At 38.6% G+C, this 20,000-nt stretch overlaps 2 protein-coding genes across 2 annotated transcripts in view; both read left to right on the forward strand.

Moving 5' to 3' along the window:
- Positions 1-9,917, forward strand: part of LOC115230257 (dentin sialophosphoprotein-like) — a 13,673-nt gene extending 3,756 nt beyond the window's left edge. Inside the window, exons 2-4 of the mRNA XM_036499587.1 lie at positions 236-666; positions 6,399-8,049; positions 8,176-9,917. Of these exons, the coding sequence (XP_036355480.1) occupies positions 236-666; positions 6,399-8,049; positions 8,176-8,468 (2,375 nt within the window). The 3' untranslated portion in view covers positions 8,469-9,917. The remainder of the gene's footprint in view (positions 1-235; positions 667-6,398; positions 8,050-8,175) is intronic.
- On the forward strand, positions 8,490-9,460 carry LOC115230256. Its single transcript, XM_029800467.1, has 2 exons — positions 8,490-8,519; positions 8,882-9,460. Exons 1-2 carry the CDS (start codon positions 8,490-8,492, stop codon positions 9,458-9,460), a joined length of 609 nt encoding a protein of 202 aa, XP_029656327.1.
- Positions 9,918-20,000: the final 10,083 nt, after the last annotated feature.

The following is a 20,000-nucleotide window of genomic DNA, read 5'->3' on the forward strand; positions in this document are numbered from 1 at the left end:
CACCACGACCATCACCACCACCACCACCGCCACCACCACCACCGCCGCCATAACCACCACCACCACCACTACCGCCGCCACCACCACCATCACCACCACCACCATCACCACCACCACCACCACCACTACTGCCGCCACCACCACCACCACCACCACTGCCGCCAAACCACCACCACCACCACCACCACCACCACCTACAACTTATGTCCTTTGTGTCCTTCTTTCTCTGTTGCAGACGAAGTATATCTGCAGATCAATATCAGTGATCTCACTCCAACGACTGGCACCTGCAGGCTGCCCAGAGTCTCCATGAGCAATCAGGGATCTAATCCCAGTGCCAATAGCCATCCGGGTCATCCGGGCCAAGACAGCAATGCCAACGCCAGCGATGATGAGGATGTCTTCCTGGTGAACGTGACGACTTCCCGAAGCAACGGGCAACGCAAGACGTACCTGGAGCATTGCATGTACGAGTCGTTTGGAATTATGCAGGTAAAAATGAACAGCTTGGTCGATGCCGCAGCACAAGGGGCAGGAGGAACAGGAGGAGATGATCATGGAGAAGGAGGAGGCGGAAGGGAAGACACTAAAGACCTAAGCATCGTCATGGAAATACGCGACAAATCATGGAATATGCTGACAGCACAAACGTCAGCCAACACTGCTGTAAGGATTATTATTATTATTATTATTATTATTATTCTATGTTTGACTTTTGCTTTATATTTGTACAAGTTGGCTCCAAGTCTCACCCAGAAACCTCAAGAGACAACAGGTTGGATGTTCACATTATTGTTATGCCATATATTTGGGGGGTTTTTTTGGTGTTGTACCAGTGGATGTCTAAAAAAAAAAATTATGTTTGTTTTAAACCTTGAGATTACATAGAATGTATTTTGCGTAGGGTATGAGCAGTTCCCATGAGCACTATCGTTTGAATTTCTACCATTTTTTGGTTTCCTGGTATCTGAGTTACATAGCAATCAGCCCCTTTTGCTATCATTTCCAGGGCACGTATGACAACAGGTATTGTTTTAGTCTTCAGGTTTCACATTTTGCTCATTTCTATTTCAAGATCTTTATACTTGCTTTATTATTATTATTATTATTATTCTATGTTTGACTTTTGCTTTGCATTTGTACAAGTTGGCTCCAAGTCTCACCCAGAGACCTCAAAAGACAACAGGCTGGAAGTTCACGTTGTTGTTATGCCTAGGGTGCCATATATTTGGTTTTGTACTTAGTATTGTACTAGTGAATGTTTAAGAAACCATAAGAAAATTATGTTTGTTTTAAAACTTGAGATTACATAGAATGTATTTTGCGTAGGATATGAGCAGTTCCCATGAGCACTATCGTTTGAATTTCTACCATTTTTGGGTTTCCTGGTATCTGAGTTACGTAGCAATCAGCCCCTTTTGCTATCATTTCCAGGGCACCTATGACAACAGGTATTGTTTTAGTCTTCAGGTTCCCCATTTTGCTAATTCCTATTTCAAGATCTTTATACTTGCTTTATTATTATTATTATTATTATTCTATGTTTGACTTTTGCTTTGCATTTGTACAAGTTGGCTCCAAGTCTCACCCAGAAACCTCAAGAGACAACAGGTTGGAAGTTCATGTTGTTGTTATGCCTAGGGTGCCACATATTTGGTTTTGTACTTAGTGTTGTACTAGTGAATGTTTAAGAAACCATAAGAAAATTATGTTTGTTTTAAAACTTGAGATTACATAGAAAGTATTTTGCGTAGGATATGAGCAGTTCCCATGAGCACTATCTTTTGAATTTCTACCATTTTTGGGTTTCCTGGTATCTGAGTTACGTAGCAATCAGCCCCTTTCGCTATCATTCCCAGGGCACGTATGACAACAGGTATTGTTTTAGTCTTCAGTTCCCATTTTGCTGATTTCTATTTCAAGATCATATTTCCTCAGTTTTTGGTAGGTCTTGACAGATACGTTTATATATCGATTGGACAGTCATATGATGAGGAGGCATGTTCTTTGTTGAAGTCTTTCAATATGATGTCTGGCCTATTTGCATCTATCTTCCTGTCAGTTTGAATGGTTTATTATTATTATTATTATTATTATTATTATTATTATTATTATTATTATTATTATCCACTCATTGACCCCAGTATGCAACTGGTACTTAATTTATCAACCCTGAAAGGGTTTGGTCACAAGTCTTTGGTCGGCCCGAGGCTATAGTAGAAGACACTCGCCCAAAGTGCCACACAGTGGGAATGAATCCGGAACCATGTGGTTGGTAAGCAAGCTACTTACCACACAGCCACTCCTGCATCTGTCCATATGTTCTGAGTTCATAAAGGTTAACTTTGCCTTTCATCCTTTCGGGAGTGATGAATGAAGTACCAGTTGCGTACTGGGGTCGATGCAATTGACTATTCTCCATCCTCCAAAATTGCTGCCCTTGTGGCAATTATTATTATTATTATTATTATTATTATTATTATGATTATTATTATTATTGAGTGAGAGAGCAGTTCATGCCATCAGAGTGACACTGTGGTAAAATATACGAAGCCCAGAATACCCATCATGACTACCTGTCTGATAAAGGTACACCAGGCACATGCATCACAACCATATGTGCACGACATAGTGATCTCATATCAAGATAAACAGCACATGACCTTGCATGTGTGGCCCAGCTAGAATTTTCTTCTGGTCGTGTAACCCATCCCGCTCAAAAGATCCCTGATTAAGGGTTGTTTAAGGATATTGAATGAAACACCCATATTTCCAGAGCTGAATTATTCAAACCCCAAAGAATCCCTCTCAACGCATGGCTATGATACTCTCCCACTACTTCTGCTTGTGATCAGAGATGCACATATCGTCAGCCACCAAGGGACATGCTCAACTGGTTACGGTCAAACAACTGACAAGCAAATCTGTGGTATTGAGCAGAATATTTGCTAATGCCCATCTTTTATACCAAGACATAACAATGTACATGATAACACTTCCAATCACTTAAGATCAGAAGCCATGAGAGCCACTGTTAATACTGCATCAGGGCATTTATTATTATTATTATTATTATTATTATTATTATCATCATCATCATCATCATCATCATCATCATCATCATCATCATCATTATTATTATTATTATTATTATTATTATTATCATCATCATCATCATTATTATTATTATTATCATCATTATTATTATTATTATTATCATTATTATTATTGTTATTATTATTATCATCATTATCATCATTATTACCATTATTATTATTCTTCTTCTTATTATTATTATTGAGTGAGAGAGCAGTGCATGCCATCAAAGTGACACTGGGGTAAAAATATACAGAGCCCAGTATACCCATCATGACTAGCCGTCTGATAAGGGTACACCAGCAACATGCATCACAACCATATGTGCGCAACATGGTGATCTCATATCAAGATAACAGCACATGACCTTGCAGGTGGGGGCCCAGTTAGAATATTCTTCAGGTTGAGTAGCCCATCTGCTCAAAGGTCCCTGAATAAGGGTTGCTTTAGGATGTTAACGAAACACCTATGTTTCCTGAGGTGAATTATTCAAACTCCAAAGAATCCCTCTCAACACATGGCTATGATGCTCCCCCACTACTTCTGCTCGTGATCAGAGATGCACGTATCGTCAGCCACTAAGGGACATGCTCAACAGGTTACGGTCAAACAACTGTATTATTATTATTATTATTATTATTATTATTTTTATTATTATTATTATTATTATCAATATTATTATTATTGTTATTATTGTGAAGGTGGCGGGCTGGTAGAAATGTTTGCAAGCTGAGCGAAATGCAGTGTCTTTACATTCTGAGTTCAAATTCTGCTGAGGTCGACTTTGCCTTTCATTCTTTCCGGGGTTGATAAATCAAGTACCAGTTGCATACTGGGGTTAATTTAATCGACTGCCCCCCTCCCTAATAAATTTCAGACTTTGTGCCTAGAGTAGAAAATATTATTATATATTATTATTATTATTATTATTATTATTATTATTACTACTTTTTTTTTTCTTCTTTCAAATTTTCTTCCATTTCTTGCCGAGTGTCTTCCCGACTCCTAGGGCAAAGAAACTCATAGTGTATATTGGTAGGCCATTAAACCAAACTCAGTAGTTCGTTCATTTTTTTTTTTTTTTAAAATCAAAATACATGAGCAGCAACAGTTCTCACATCGACAATGCTCTTCTCAATACGTGTGATGTACCAGTTAAGACAATCTTTTGCACTTCTTGCAGGAATGGTAAGCCAGGGATCATTCTCATATAATTTTCGGTTCCCTTCTTGATCATTCCTAGTGCTCCTACGATCACTGGTATTGTAAGACCGCCTTGAGATGCCACATTTTCTCAATTTCAATGAGTAGGTCTTTATATTTTCTGAGCTTGTCAAACTCTTTCGCTGAGATATTATGATCACAGGGGATGCTCATGTCGATCAATAAGCAAACTTATTGTTTTGGTCTTTCAAGCAATCTTTATTGTTTTGGTCTTTTATCGTCATTATTATTATTATTATTATTATTATTATTATAATTATTGTTATTATTATTATATTATTATTGTTATTATTATTATTATCATTATCATCATTATCATAATTATTATTATTTTATTTTATGATTATTAGTATTATTATTATTATTAATCAATATTATTATTGTTTATTATTATTATTATTATTATTATCAATATTATTATTATTATTATTATTATCATTATCATCATTATCATAATTATTATTATTATTGAGTGAGAGAGCAGTTCATGCCATCAAAGTGACACTGGGGTAAAATATACGAAGCCCAATATACCCATCATGACTACCCGTCTGATAAAGGTACACCAGGCACATGCATCACAACCATATGTGCGCGACATGGTGATCTCATATCAAGATAAACAGCACATGACCTTGCAGGTGGGGCCCAGTTAGAATTTTCTTCAGGTTGAGTAGCCCATCCCGCTCAAACGATCCCTGAATAAGGGTTGCTTAAGGATGTTGAAAGAACCACCCATGTTTCCAGAGGTGAACTATTCAAACCCCAAAGAATCCCGCTCACACATGGCTATGATGCTCCCCCACTACTTCTGCTCGTGATCAGAGATGCACATATCGTCAGCCACTAAGGGACATGCTCAACTGGTTAAGGTCAAACAACTGACAAGCAATCTGTGGTATTGAGCAGAATATTTGCTGTAGCCCATCTTTTATACCAAGACAAAACAATGTTACATGATAACACTTCTAATCAGTTAGATCAGAAGCCATGAGAGCCACTGCCTGGTACTGCATCAGGGCATTTTATTATTATTATTATTATTATTATTATTTTATTATTATCAGTATTATTATTGTTATTATTATTATTATCATTATCATCATTATCATATTATTATTATTATTATTATATTATTATTATTATTATTATCATATTATTATTGTTATTATTATTATTATCACTTATCATCATATCATAATTATTTATCATTATCATAATTATTATTATTATTATTATTATTATTATTATTATTATTGTCAATATTATTATTGTTATTACTATTATTGTTAAAGTGTGGTGAGTTGGCAAAACTATTAAAGCATCAGAAAAAGTTTTTGGTAGTATTATTTTCAGCTCTCAGCGCTCTGAGTTCAAATACTACCTGGGTCAAAATTGTCTTTCATCATTTTGGGGATTGATGAGTTATTTTATCCCTTCCCTCAAAATTGCAAGTCTTGGCACTGTGCCTGAATCCCCTTCATCTTTGTCATCCTCATCATCATCATCGTCATCATGAACTTAACCATCCTGTTCACTATCACAACCACCAACTACCTCATCAAAATCACACCATCATCACCACCACCACCACTACCACCATTGCCACAACAGCCACCACAACCACCACCAACAACAACAACACTACCATCACAATCACCACCACCACCACTATATCACCACCACCACTGCCTCCACCACCATCACAATCACCACCACCACTATCATCACAATCACCACCACTAACAACACTATCACCACCACCACCACTATCATCATCACCATCACCACCACCACTACCACCACCACCACCACTACCACCACAATCACCACCACCACTATCATCACAATTACCACCACTAACACCACTACCACCACCACCAACACCACTATCATCATCACCACCACCACCATCACCAATGCCACCACAATCACCACCACCACCACCACTACCACCACCACCTCCACCACCACCACCACCACTACCATCACAATCACCAACGCCACCACCGCCACTTCATTAATATAAACCCTCATTCTCTCTTTTTTCCTTTTCCTCTCTCTCTCTCTTCCTACAGGTGTGTTTGTTTGCCAACATATCCGCATACAACGGAACAGACCTTGGTGCGCCCCACAGCATCGACACCAGCAAAGCCAGAGACAGGGAAAGCGGAACAGCCTCACATATCTTGGTAAAGGATTGCAACTTGACATTATCGAATTCGACGGTGCTACCACTGATCAGAGATTACTGTGGCACAGGTGACTTTATCCCGATGGACAAGGGTGTCACGAATGACGGCGAAACACTTGTCAGTTTCCCTTTCCATACAGCGGAGCTTATTTTGGGTGGCATAACTGCAAACTGCTCCTATATCCTTTGCGGCAATGACTCCTGTAAAGGGGACAGCTGTGAAGTTGGAGGGATGGTGGAGGAATTCGACGGTGTGTCACGAGATGACGATGGTGATGATGAAGACGATGGCAGCGATGGTGATGATGAAGACGATGGCAGTGATGGTGATGGTGTTGGTGAAGATGGTGATAGCGGCAGTAGTAATAGTAGTAGTAGTAATAGTAGTAGTAGTAATAGTAGTAAGGATGGTGCTGATGGTGGTGGTGATGACATCAATGCTGGCCGAACCGACAGCGATGACAAGGATCACAGCAGCAATAATGATGCTAGCAACAAGGATGATGGTGATGGTGATGGTGATGGTAGTCATGGTGATGGTGATGGTAGTCATGGTGATGGTGATGGTAGTCATGGTGATGGTGATGGTAGTCATAGTGATGAGAATGATGATGGTGATGATGGTGATGATGGTGATGATGGTGATCATAATCACGATCATGATGATAGCAAGAATCATACACGCAGTGACGCTGAAGATACGAACCCAGAAAATTCAGATGCTGAGAAACAGCCGGCACCAGAACCAGAGGAGACATCAGCTGTGCCTGAGGATCAGAATGTTAATGAGACAGCAGATGTGATGAAGAATTTGACACTGAATAGTGGGGATGTTGGATTTGGTGGGGAGACAAACGAACATGATGAAGACAGTCAGCCGGCATCGGAGACAGAAGGGAGTCAAAACAGTTTGGAAGCATCTGCGAACCCTGCTGTGAATGCAACTGAAGCCCCAGCTAGGCAACCAAATAGACATAAGAACAGACATCATTCGTCGAAGAAAAGAAAAGGTGGGAAACGAGAGAGAAGGGATCACGATGAAGAGGAAAGAGAAGAAGAGGAAGAAGAAGAAGAGAATGGAGAGGAAAGAGAAGGGGAAGAGGAAGAAGGAGCAGGGGCAGGAGGACATGAAGAGGAAGAGGAAGGAGTGGAACATGCAGAAGAAGGAGGAGAAGGAGGAGGAGAAAAACAAAAGGGAAAGGAAAATGATTTAACAACATTTGGAAACTCATCTCAAACAAATGACAATAGTATTGACCACAGCAACAACAATGACAGTTTTGACAAAAGCATAGAACCTTCGACGAGTATTGACGAAGATCACCAGGGGTCAGAAAATGGTTCAAATCCTGATGATCATCATGCCAGTACCGGTCAACAAGGGGAGGAAAAGGATGATGTTGATGGTAGCGATGATCACGAGGGCAATGATCACAGAAATGACGATCATGATGGTGATGATGATGATGGTAAAGTTAAGGATAAGGAAAATAACAGTAGTGAGGACAGTGGAGATGAAGTTGACCATGGTGATGATGCGAATAGAGACGGCAGTGATAGTGGTGGTGAAAATACTGACGGGGACAAAGAAACAGCAGTGATAACGTCAAAAGAATCTGGCCAAGAGACACCAACGACGGCTATCGTGGATGACGGTGATGTCAAGGATAGTTCGACAGAGACGTCATCAAACACAACAGAGGGTGCAACGAAGATGGACGCAGGCATGAAGGACACTGCATCACAGCCGACAGAGGATGGCGACAGCCCGAACTCAGAAGATTCTTCGACGCCAGCAGAAGAAACTGAAAAGCGAGAGGGGGAGGAGGATGAGAGGAGCGAAGGTGAGGACAATGAGGAAGGAGACGAGGAAAGGGAAGAGGAGGTGGGAGAGGCGGATGTCAAGATGGAAAAGACAGAGCCACGTGTCGATTCTGACCTGTCGAAAACCTGACTGAAGCGATAACATCAGGGGATGAGTCTGATCTTCCACCCACGAAACTCGGTGAGGAAACTTTGAATGAGAATTGGGACTCCGACAATGAGGGCTTTGACAGCGAGGAAAACGACACGTCTGCTGCAGCTGAGCCTGCACCTACAACTGTGAAAATAGCTGCAGCTGCAGCAACCACTGCAGCTACTGTGATGAAGTCAAGGACATTAGAGGATAAGGACAGGGAGGGCTCAGCGTTTTCAGAAGAGGGCAATGAAGGAGAAGACAATAATGGCCTTGGTGATGACAATGATAATGAAAATGGTGACAGCGATGATGACAATGATGATGGTGATGACAATAGCGGTGGTGGTGGTGGTGGTGGTGGTGGTGGTGGTGGTGGGGATAAGGACGCTGATGACAATGATGAAAAGGGTGAGAGTAACGACGAAGAAGTGGAAGAAGGGGAGAAGTTTGAAGAAGGGCCAGATGCTGGAGAGCAGCAATCTACTGGTTCGTCTGAGGTGAGCAATGAAGAGGAGGAGGAGAAAGCAATCCCATCTGATTCAGACAGTGAGGGCCAAAGCTTTGTGGACAATCCCGAATCGGAAGACGACAGCAACAACAACAATAGCAACAGCAGTAACATAGGGGACAGCAACGAACAGGGGACAGGTGAGAATGAGATGCTCCCTGCACAAACTACATATTATCAACTGACACAGACAACGCCACCTACAGGTCAGAATGGAAACACGATACAGAAACCCGAAAAGGGTGATGCCGGCGGTGGGAACACTGTAGACGCAACTGGCACCACGGACAACAACGATGATTACGATGGCACGGAAAACGGCAAGAAATCTGGACATCCTCACTCAAGAAGGAAAGGTGGTGCCTCCGGAAAACACAAGAAGAAGAAGGGCTCCAGGAAGACCGGGAGGAAGAAGAGAGGATGGACATACGAAAAGCATCTTAGCGACACTCCTGACCAACGCGGGTTTCGCAGATGACTGAGGGCTGATTTGGGGCTCTGGTAATCAGGTGTAGAAGAGGGTGAAATAACAGAAGGGTGAGCATTGGTCAGTCATATGATCAAAGACACTCCAATTATGACCATCCCTTCTTTTATTTAGACGTAATGTATCTAGGATTGCATTATATAATGTATAGTATAATAGTCAGTTTTAGTGTCTATGGTTGTCATTTAGCCCCAGGTCAGCATTGATCCAGCAGACATAATCGAAGATGTTCTAGTTATGACCATTCCATCAAATTTTAGACATAGGACATCAAAACTAGGTTATCTAATTTTTAGTATAGGACTTAATATTTTTCGCTGTAGCTCTTGTTCTTTAACCTCATCATGTCTTCTATTCAGGCATAGTGTATCTAGGACAGTGATATACAACAGCTGCAGTTCATACCCAACAAAATCTAAAGTAAGAAAATAAATCGACCTTTATCATTTTCCTTGATGATTTATCTCAAAAGTGTATATATACATATATATAAATATATGTATATATACATATACATCATACATACATATATATATATATAATATATATACTATTATATGTATATATAGTATATATATATATATATATATATATATATATATATATATATATATATATATATACATATACATATATACATATATACATATATATATATATACATATACATATATATGTATATGTAGCATGTATATATATATATATGTATATATATATAGCATAAATATATGTATATTGCCTTAATACCGAATTTATATATAGTAGTAATATATATAGCTATCTTATAAAATGTATATGTAATATATATATATACACATATAGGTAAGTGGTATATTAGGCAATCTATCATACATTTTATTGGCCGTTCGATCAGCTTCGGAAAGCAAAGAATTAATATTTAATAATTCTACCTGGCAAAAACAATGTATAACATATGTGACTATATGATATAATATGTATATGTAATATCTGTATGGTATATATGATATATCACGTGATGTGTGATATATATATATATATGTATATATATTTATCTGTATAGATGTATTATATATGTATGTATATTATCTGGTAGTAGTATATGATTATATATATGTATATATGTATATATATTATTATATATATATCTATGTATATTATATATCTATATATAATATATATATATATATAATTAATCAAATTAATTCCAACATAATCTGATTTTCATGTTTTATTATTTACAGTTTTACAATATTAAAATAAAACTAGTACATTTGGTGCAGTAAGCAGTCATCAGGCTCTTGTGGAACATGACCACCACTACATAAACCTGATGACTGCGTAACATATGAAGTACTAGCTTATTTCAATATTGAAAAATTGTGATAATTGTAAATAACAGAAAAGGAAAATCAGAGAGTAAGTGGAATTTTGTTGATTAATATATTCTTCTATACACAATCATACAAACTCATATATATATATATATATATATATATATATATATATATATATATATATATATATATATATATATATAAATAGATGAGTGTATTTACCTTGTTAACAATTAACACGGATATAAATAAATAAATAGTTACCAGGGCAGCAATATGTAGAAAGTAAAAATTTGTTTTAAACCTGCGTTAACTCCATTTTTTATCATATATATATATATATTTATACATACTATAATATATATGATATATATATTATATATACATATATATATACACATATATATACATATACATATATATATATATCATGCAAATGCATACATGCATATATATGCCATATATATATATATATCTATATATATCATATATATATATATATACATATATATAATATATATACACATATATATATATATATATATATACATATATATATATATATATATATATATATATATATATATATATATAATACATACATACATACATATATATATATATATATATATATATATATATAGTTCTATCTACGTTATTTACATTCGGCGGATATTTGTCCTTATCTTGTTTGTTGTTAACACAACGTTTCGGCTGATTTACCCTCCAGCCTTCATCAGGTGTCTTGGGGAAATTTCGAACCTGGGTTCTCATTCCTAAGATATTTTTCAATGTTATTACTATTATTATTATTATTATTATTATTATTATTATTATTATTATTATTATTATTATCATCATCATTATTATTATTATTCAGCTCACTGCCTGGAATCGAACTCGGAATGTAAATAATGTAAATAATGTACATAATGTCTCATCTCTTAAATATAGAACTGTACAGCTCTACGTGATTCAAAGTTTCATGCGGCCATACAATGAACCCATCTCATCAGATCTTTGGGCGAAGAGAACTACCCACCCACGAAACTTAGAATCAAACTGTTATTAAAAATACATGTAACACTGATCAAATGTGTTGAGTGCTACATTCTTCCATTTGCCCACTCACACACAAACACACACACATATATGCATGAATGCATGCATATAAGTGTGGTAGTGTCAAATAATAAGTATGATTTGCTTACCACTGCATTGGTGGATAAATATTCTTTTTTTTGTGTGATTTAGCAAGGCAACCAGTGGTTTCCTGTAGAAAAGATATTCACAATTATTCAAGAGAACCACTTCGGTATGTTGATATTCATTGCCATTTTGAAGAAATTGTGGAGACCTTTTACTGCATGGAACCATTGGTTGCCTCGTTAAGCCACAAATAAATATACACATGTGTATGTGTGTATATATATACATATATATGTGTATATATATATGTATACATATATAATATATATATATATATATATATATTATATATTTCTTTATTGCCCACAAGGGGTTAAACATAGACGGGACAAACAAGGACAAAGGGATTAAGTCGATTACATCGACCCCAGTGCGTAAATGGTACTTAATTTATCGACCGCGAAAGGGTGAAAGGCAAAGTCGAGCTCAGCGAAATTTGAACTCAGAACATAACAGCAGACGAAATACGGCTACGGATTTCGCCTGGTGTGCTAACGTTTCTGCCAGCTCGCACCTTAATATATATATATATATATATATATATATAATATATATAGATATATAATTATAATATAGGCGCAGGAGTGGCTATGTGGTAAGTAGCTGCTTACCAACCACATGGTTCCAGGTTCAGTCCCACTGTGTGGCACCTTGGGCAGGTGTCTTCTACTATAGCCTCAGGCTGACCAAAGCCTTGTGAGTGGTTTTGGTAGACGGAAACTGAAAGAAGCCCATCATATATATGTGTATATATACGCAATGGCCCAGTGGTTAGGGCAGCGGACTCGCGGTCGGAGGATCGCGGTTTCGATTCCCAGACCGGGCGTTGTGTGTGTTTATTGAGCGAAAACACCTAAAAGCTCCACGACTCTCCGGCAGGGTGTGGTGATCCCTGCTGTACTCTTTCACCACTCTTTCTCCCACTCTTTCTTCTGCTGGCCTGCTCGCTTACCCAGCGGGGTGGCGTCATTCAAAGGCTAAAACAATGCGAACGCATTGTGACCAGCGATGTGTAGCAACATCTGATGGTCTGGTCGGTCACGTGATCACGTGATATATATATATATATAATATATATATATTATATATATAGGTGCAGGAGTGGCTGTGTGGTAAGTAGCTTGTTTACCAACCACATGGTTCCGGGTTCAGTCCCACTGCGTGGCACCTTGGGCAAGTGTCTTCTACTATAGCCTCGGGCCAACCAAAGCCTTGTGAGTGGATTTGGTAAATGGAAACTGAAAGAAGCCCATCGTATATATGTGTATATATATATATATACACTGGTAACCTTATATATTACTATATGTCGTATACTTATATATATGGTGTGTGGGGGGGATATTTGTTTGTATGTATGTCTGTGTTTGTTCCCCTACATTGCTTGACAACCAATATTGATGTGTTTATGTCCCTGTATCTTAGCATTTCGGTAGAAAAGACCAATAAAATATGTAATAAGCTTACATGTGCCTCCACTCATAAAACATTGAATTAAGTTTAATTTATATGTCTCGAGCTATGCCATGCTGATGACTTCTGAAAAAACTGAAATAGCACTGTATATGTCTACAAACGACTAGAAACTTTAAGATCTTTATAACCTAAATCTTTTATCTTTTACATGTTTCACTCATTGGACAACAGCCATAGTGGGGGTGGGGTATCACTTTGAAGGGCTTTAGTTGACCGAATTTACTCCAGTACTTATGATTTTATTTAAACTTGGTATTTATCCCTTCAGTTTCTATTGCCAACAAGTTGTCAAGCAACAGCTGGGAACAAACATAAGTCACACACACACACACAGATATATATCTCTTTCTCTCTTCTCTCTTTTACTTGTTTCAGTCATTTGACTGCGGCCATGCTGGAGCACCGCCTTTTAGTCGAGCAAATCGACCCCGGGACTTATTCTTTGTAAGCCCAGTACTTATTCTATCGGTCTCTTTTGCCGAACCGCTAAGTGACAGGGACGTAAACACACCAGCATTGGTTGTCAAGCAATGCTAGACACAGACACACAAACACACACACACACATATATATATATATACATATATACGACAGGCTTCTTTCAGTTTCCGTCTACCAAATCCACTCACAGGGCATTGGTCGGCCCGGGGCTATAGCAGAAGACACTTGCCCAAGGTGCCACGCAGTGGGACTGAACCCGGAACCATGTGGTTGGTTAGCAAGCTACTTACCACACAGCCACTCCTGCGCCTTATATATATATATATTTTTTTTTTTAATGCAGGCATGTAAAAAATATATTTATCATTAAATATAATAATATAACTTATTTACATGCTTTTAAGTTATGAAACAATTTGTTATGATAAAATGTTTTTATTGTTAAATAAAAAATTATTCAAACTATTTCGCTGTTGTTTGTGATTTTATACACTCCTTATCATTTTTTTCTTGTGTTGTACCAAATGTTCTATGTTTTGTAGATTGATACATTAAGGAGTTTTAATGAGTACTGATGGATTACTTAAATCCATATATTGTGACTTAAATTTATGTCCATATCATCATCATCATCATCATCATTTAACGTCCGTTCTCCATGCTAGCATGGGTTGGACGGTTCGACCGGGGATCTGGGAAGCCAGAAGGCTGCATCAGGCTCCAGTCTTATCTGGCAATGTTTCTACAGCTGGATGCCCTTCCTAACGCCAACCACTCCGTGAGTGTAGTGGGTGCTTTTTACGTGCCACCTGCACAGGTGCCAGGCGAGGCTGGCAACGGCCACGGTCGGATTGGTGTATTTTATGTGCCACCGGCACGGAAGCCAGTCGAGGCGGCGCTGGCATCGGCCACGAGTCGGATAGTGCTTTTTACGTACCACCAGACCAGGGATCCTGGTTGGTTCAATTCGATTTCGATTTCGATATATATATTTCGATTTCCATATATATATATATATATATATATAATATGAGTAAATAATTTCTATAATGGTTTTTAAAAAAACCAACAATTATTTACTGGTAGAATTCGGTATGTAAATATAGCCGATCAACGGTAGGAACTTCTGTAAAGTTCAGTATATATATTGTATATAAGTAAATGGGGCAGGCAACAGGTTGCTTGGCCGCATACCGAAAAATTAGAAATAGAAGTCAAGACTGTTTATTTCTATTATCTATATGTATATAGGGAGAGTTCACAAAAAAAACATCAAAAGACAAAGTGGTGTATAAAACAAACAGATGAATTAGTATAATGCTCAGGAATTGAAAAAGTCTTTTATGTTTTGAACCTATGCTCTTCTACAGAAAGGGACACAGAAAATAACCAGGAGAGAAACAAGGAGAGAAAAAACATGTTTGTAGTGGCTACTGATCTATCATGGTGACTGGGGTGGAAATGGAGGCGGAAACCTTTAGGGATGAGGCGGTGATGTAAGCAGCGACTGAGAAATGAAATGTAGCTAGAGAAGCGAGTTTTTTTTTTTAAATTAGTAAAGAAAGGTTAACAGAAGGCTGAAAGTAGTGGGAAGGAAGTTTGCGGAGGTATTGTTTTAAGCGGTGGTGGAGAGTGAGGAGGTAGGATTTGTAGTCCGGCATGGTAGAATACATGGAGGAGAAAGAAAAAAAAATGTTGGGGAGGAAACATTCGAAAGATGTGGGGAGAAAAAAAAAATTATTTAAAATTTTATTTATTTTTAAAAATAAATTCCACGTAACTAAACACTTTTAAACTTCGTATACTGGTAGAATGTGTTTATAAAACATCTTTTTCACTAGGCTTTATTGAGAAAATTCTATAGTTTGTAAGATATTTGTTGTTCTTTTTCTTCAATTTCTGCAATTTCAACCAATCAATGACGTCTATTGAGGTAAAGAACATTATGTGCCGTATGAATATGTCCCTCGTTTAAGAAACAGATTGGGTTTATTTACATTTCTGAAGAAAAAAAAGATACCTTTCCTCCCACCCCTAACCCTAAAACAGATTGAAATGCAATAGATCGATACTAGGGTCATAATAATGGGTGAAAATTTCATATGACACCGCTAGAAAAAAACTGCCGTTCAAACCGAAAAGATCCTTATTTTCTCTTAAAACAATTCTGTTTACATTTAAAATATAAATAGAGAAGATTTGAGAAACCTGAAACATTGTGGCTGTGTGGTAAGAAGTTTGGTTCCCAACCACATGGTTCCGGGTTCAGTCCCACTACATGGCAACTTGGGCAAATGTCTTCTACTATAGCCTTGGGCCGACCAAAGTCCTGTGAGTGGATTTTGTAGACGGGAACTGAAAGGAGGCAGTCAGAATTTTGAATAATATTTTATTAGTATATAGGCGCAGGAGTGGCTGTGTGGTAAGTAGCTTGTCTACCAACCACATGGTTCCAGGTTCAGTCCCACTGCGTGGCACCTTGGGCAAGTGTCTTCTACTATAACCTCGGGCCGACCAAAGCCTTGTGAGTGGATTTGGTAGACGGAAACTAAAAGGAGCCCATCGTATATATGTATATATATATATATGCGTGTGTGTGTTTGTCCCCCCAACATCACTTGACAACCGATGCTGGTGTGTTTATGTCCCCGTTACTTAGCGGTTCGGCAAAAGACACCGATAGAATAAGTACTGGGCTTACAAAAGAATAAGTCCCAGGGTCGAGTTGCTTGATTAAAAAGGCGGTGCTCCAGCATGGCCGCAGTCAAATGACTGAAACAAGTAAAAGAGAGAGTAAAGAGTAAAGAAAACATGAAACCAAGGGGTGCTACTCTTGAATAACATCGTTTGGTTGATTATCTCTCTTGGGTATGACTTTTGGGGGAAAACTGTGCTGGATGATGAATTTGTTTGCATTATTGTATGTGTGGAGGCGCAATGGCCCAGTTGGTTAAGGCAGTGGACTCGCGGTCGTAGGATCGCGGTTTTGATTCGCAGACCGAACATTGTGAGTGTTTATTGAACGAAAACACCTAAGGCTCCATGAGGCTCTGACAGGGGGTTTTGGTGAACCCTGCTGAGCCCTTTCACCACAACTTTCTCTCACTCTTTCTTCCTGTTTCTGTTGTAATTCAAAGGTGCCAGCCTTGTCACACTCTGTGTCACGCTGAATCTCCCCGAGAACTACATTAAGGGTACACGTGTCTGTGGAGTACTCAGCCACTTGCACATTAATAAATGAGCTGTGACATCAATGGTGCCTTTCCCTTGGATAACACTGGTGGCGTGGAAAGGAGAGGCTGGTATGCGTGGTGACTTCTGGCCTTCCATAAGCAACCTTGCCTGGACTTGTGCCTCAGAGGGGAACTTTCTAGGTGCAATCTCATGGTCATTCATGACTGAAGGGGGTCGTAATTCTGGATATGTGTAATGATTGTATGTTTATGTGCTGAGGGAGTTCATCAGGAGTAGGGCAGGTATCTTCTATGCTAGTCAAAAGGTAACATCCTAAACGTCAAAGAAGAAACTTTTTCTCCTTGCATAAAAAGCAATATTTTTTGCTTCAGCATTTCACAGAGGAACCATTGCCAACTCCACCAATCCCTTCATGATAGTGTCTTTCTTTGAATGTGAACATTGAATATGTAAAACACATGAATTCCACGCATAAAAAATACATATATAGGCGTAGGAGTGGCTAGTGGTAAGTAGCCTGCTTACCAGCCTCGTGGTTCCATGTTCAGTCCCAGTGTGTGACACCTTGGGTAAGTGTCTTCTACTATAGCCTTGGGTCGACCAAAGCCTTGTGAGTGGATTTGGTAGAAGGAAACTGAAAGAAGCCTGTCATGTATATATGTATGTATATCATCATCATCATCATCTTCATTTAGCCAGCCTCGTCTGGCACCTGTGCTGGTGGCACGTAAAAAGCACTCACTACACTGGCATGTGAAAAAACATTCGAGTGAGGTCATTGCCAGTGCCGCTGGACTGGCTCCTGAGCAGGTGGCACGTAATGACACCATTTGAGCGCGGTCATTGCCCGTACTTCTTGACTGGCCCTCGTGCCAGTGGCATGTAAAAGCACCCACTACACTCATGGAGTGGTTGGTGTTAGGAAGGGCATCCAGCTGTAGAAACACTACCAGATCAAGACTGGGGCCTGGTGCAGCCTCCTGGCTTCCCGGACCCCGGTTGAACCATCCAACCCATGCTAGCATGGAAAGCGGACATTAAACGATGATTGACATGATTAAACGATGATTGACATGATTAAACGATGATTGACATGATTAAATGATGATTGACATGATTAAACGATGATTGACATGATTAAATGATGATTGACATGATTAAATGATGATTGACATGATTAAACGATAATTGACATGATTAAACGATGATTGACATGATTAAACGATGATTGACATGATTAAATGATGATTGACATGATTAAACGATGATTGACATGATTAAACGATGATTGACATGATTAAATGATGATTGACATGATTAAACGATGATTGACATGATTAAATGATGATTGACATGATTAAACGATGATTGACATGATTAAATGATGATTGACATGATTAAGGAGATATCGTACAACTGCAACCCTAGTGTCCATTTGGTCAGCTGAAAACAAATTTGGTACAAACTTGGCTGACACGCGTCTCATACCCAAATCTTCCATGATAATAGACTGAAATGACCCGTAACTAAAACATTCTCTGATAACTCACAGATGGTGATTCGATGATTTCAACTCACAGCTACATGCTCATCAGTGATACTTTTCTCAATTCTGCTCATTGCAGGTCTCCCAGAACGTTCATCAATATCTACATTTTTTAAGCTATTTTGTACACTTGTGTGTGGAGGCGCAAAATGCCCAGTGGTTAGGACAGCAGACTCGCGGTCATAGGATTGCGGTTTCGATCCCCAGACCGGGCATTGTGAGTGTTTATTGAGCGAAAACACCTAAAGCTCCACGAGGCTCCGGCAAGGGATGGTGGTGATCCCTGCTGTACTCTTTCACCACAACTTTCTCTCACTCTTACTTCCTGTTTCTGCTGTACCTGTATTTCAAAGGGCTGGCCTTGTCACTCTCTGTGTCACGCTGAATATCCCCGAGAACTACGTTAAGGGTACACGTGTCTGTGGAGTGCTCAGCCACTTACACGTTAATTTCACGAGCAGGCTGTTCCATTGATTCAGATCAACAGGAACCCTCGTCGTCGTAACTGACAGAGTGCTTCCACCACACTTGTGTGCAGTTCATACACTCCTCTCCATAATCATTCTGCAACTTTGCGTAGTCCTCTGAGCAGGTATCGCCATGACAGCTTTCTCTGTCATGGTCAATGCGACGATCATACGCTACACACCTTCCTTCCAAGCATTGCTGTAAAAAGCATAAGTGAGCTAGAACATTAAAACTCAGTGCTCATGCAAAACAGAGTTCAGTGTCAATCTCTGCCAAGCAGCTTCACTCTGTGTTGTTTAGCTTCGTTACTATGGCAACAGTCCAGATACTTAAGTTAAGTTAATTTAATTTTTTGGCTCAAAAAGCAAAAGCAAGGCCATGTAGGGGGACATGGAGTTATGTACAGGGAGGGTGGTCATACAAAGAGTTCAGGCCATTTCTAGTCAAGAGAGACTTTGAACCGAGCGGTCATCGGCATCTTCACTATCTCGTCCGGCAGCTTATTGATCAGATCTCATAGGTGTGTGTATGTGTGTGCATATATGTTTATATACATACACACATACATACATTTATATATATACATATATATATATATATATATATATAATATATATATATACACATATATGCACAAACATTTATGTATAAACAAATATAATATATATACATACATACACACACACACACATAAAGGCCTGTCAATCTCTCATCAAAGACCATTCTTGAATTGTCCCAACATCAAACATGGCATCTCCACTGGGTTCTTTTTGACAACTGCTTTCAAAATATTTCTCATAGCTGTCCAGCTAATCATATAACATGTATACACACACATCTGAGGATAAATAGTGATTATTCATACATGTGTGTGTAGTAG

Source organism: Octopus sinensis, unplaced genomic scaffold (genome assembly GCF_006345805.1).
Source record: "Octopus sinensis unplaced genomic scaffold, ASM634580v1 Contig15096, whole genome shotgun sequence".
Lineage (NCBI taxonomy): Eukaryota > Metazoa > Mollusca > Cephalopoda > Octopoda > Octopodidae > Octopus > Octopus sinensis.

Bases quoted from the DNA above. Each gene is read 5' to 3' on its own strand.
- LOC115230256 (XM_029800467.1), top strand. From the start codon at position 8,490: ATGAGTCTGATCTTCCACCCACGAAACTCG. The intron at 8,520-8,881 runs GTGAGGAAACTT...AATGATGAAAAG, and splicing joins TCTTCCACCCACGAAACTCG to GGTGAGAGTAACGACGAAGA.